At 55.9% G+C, this 1,914-nt stretch overlaps 1 protein-coding gene across 1 annotated transcript in view; it reads right to left on the reverse strand.

Moving 5' to 3' along the window:
- The window catches only part of LOC108803184 (solute carrier family 22 member 15-like), a gene marked incomplete at its 3' end in the record, with an annotated part of 18,865 nt that overhangs the window by 1,296 nt on the left and 15,655 nt on the right, over positions 1-1,914 (reverse strand). Inside the window, exons 6-8 of the mRNA XM_018575024.1 lie at positions 1,755-1,884; positions 1,093-1,305; positions 873-1,013 (exon numbers count right to left, since the gene is read on the reverse strand). Coding sequence (XP_018430526.1) covers positions 873-1,013; positions 1,093-1,305; positions 1,755-1,884 — 484 coding nt within the window. The remainder of the gene's footprint in view (positions 1-872; positions 1,014-1,092; positions 1,306-1,754; positions 1,885-1,914) is intronic.

The following is a 1,914-nucleotide window of genomic DNA, read 5'->3' on the forward strand; positions in this document are numbered from 1 at the left end:
AGAGCGCATACAGAGCGCATACAGAGCGCATACAGAGCGCATACAGAGCGCATACAGAGCGCATACAGAGCACGCATACAGAGCGCGCATACAGAGCGCATACAGAGCGTACAGAGCGCGCATACAGAGCGTATAGAGAGCGCATACAGAGCGCATACAGAGCGCATACAGAGCGCATACAGAGCGCATACAGAGCGCATACAGAGCGCGCACAGAGCGCATACAGAGCGCATACAGAGCGCATACAGAGCGCATACAGAGCGCATACAGAGCGTATGGCGGGCTCTGCAGGGTCACCCTCAGGTTGTACCGAGTACTGTACTTGGTATCTGTGCAACCCTAGTTCTTATAGAGGGGTAGGTAGGTGGGGCAGTTATTATAGAGGGGTAGGTAGGTAGGGGCAGTTCTTATAGAGGGGTAGGTAGGTAGGGGCAGTTCTTATAGAGGGGTAGGTAGGTGGGGGCAGTTCTTATAGAGGGGTAGGTAGGTGGGGGCAGTTCTTATAGAGGGGTAGGTAGGTGGGGGCAGTTATTATAGAGGGGTAGGTAGGTGGGTGCAGTTCTTATAGACGGGTAGGTACTGTAGGTGGGGCAGTTATTACAGTGAGATAGGTAGCTCGGGGCAATTATTATAGAGGGGATAGGATGGTGGGGGCAGTTCCTATAGAGGGGTAGGTAGGTAGGGGCAGTTCCTATAGAGGGGTAGGTAGGTGGGGGCAGTTCTTATAGGAGAATAGGGAAGAGGGGTATGTTCCCCCGGGGCAGTTCTCGGTGTTTGGCCGCTCTATGGGCTACTGGTAATATTTAGCAGGGAGAGTCATGTGACCCGAGGCTGCAGTACCTGTGGACAGGGGGCGGTTCCCAGGCACTCACCTCCGGTGGTTGAGCAGATACATACAGATGGGATAGGCCGGCAGCTCGGCCAGACCGGACAGCGCCAGGCTCAGGTAGAGATCTCCGCCCAGTTCACCGGAGCCGAGCGTGAGGCCGTAATACACCAGACTGCAGACAAACCTGAGACAGGGGTCATGTGATCAGTCATGTGATGAAGGACAGGGCTCAGTGGGTAAGTGTACCCCATCTCCCTACTTACCACACCCACATCATGACCAAGGTCCGCCTCCTCAGCACAGCGTGCCGGTATAGGGTGACGATATTGGACTCCTGGACGTAGGTCTTCTGTCGGGGGGAGAGGGTGAAAGGGGGCGGAGTCACACAGTTCCAGCGAGCCAGGAAGAGGAGGGACTCCTTCGCTTCATCCAGACGCCCCTGAGAGTACAGCCAACGGGGAGACTCCGGGAGCCACCTGCAGCCAATCACAGGACAGGGACTGATCAGGACAGCCAATCACAGGACGGAGACTGATCAGGACAGCCAATCACAGGACGGAGACTGATCAGGACAGCCAATCACAGGACGGAGACTGATCAGGACAGCCAATCACAGGACGGAGACTGATTAGGACAGCCAATCACAGGACGGGGACTGATCAGGACAGCCAATCACAGGACAGGGACTGATCAGGACAGCCAATCACAGGACGGGGACTGATCAGGACAGCCAATCACAGGACGGGGACTGATCAGGACAGCCAATCACAGGACGGAGACTGATCAGGACAGCCAATCACAGGACGGAGACTGATTAGGACAGCCAATCACAGGACGGGGACTGATCAGGACAGCCAATCACAGGACAGGGACTGATCAGGACAGCCAATCACAGGACGGGGACTGCGATGGGAACATTACTCACAGAGTCAGGATGAAGACCGCCAGGCCATGAACATTCACCAGGACCGCCAGCAGCCTCCAGGACCGGACAAAGTAACCAATCAGAGCGAAGTGCGAGATCCCCAACGCAAATCCAAATCCCGACACCGACCCTGAGGAGGGAAATACAAGATGATCCGGGG

This window comes from Nanorana parkeri, unplaced genomic scaffold, assembly GCF_000935625.1.
Source record: "Nanorana parkeri isolate BGI_ZX_2015 unplaced genomic scaffold, ASM93562v1 scaffold3475, whole genome shotgun sequence".
In the NCBI taxonomy this organism is placed as follows: domain Eukaryota; kingdom Metazoa; phylum Chordata; class Amphibia; order Anura; family Dicroglossidae; genus Nanorana; species Nanorana parkeri.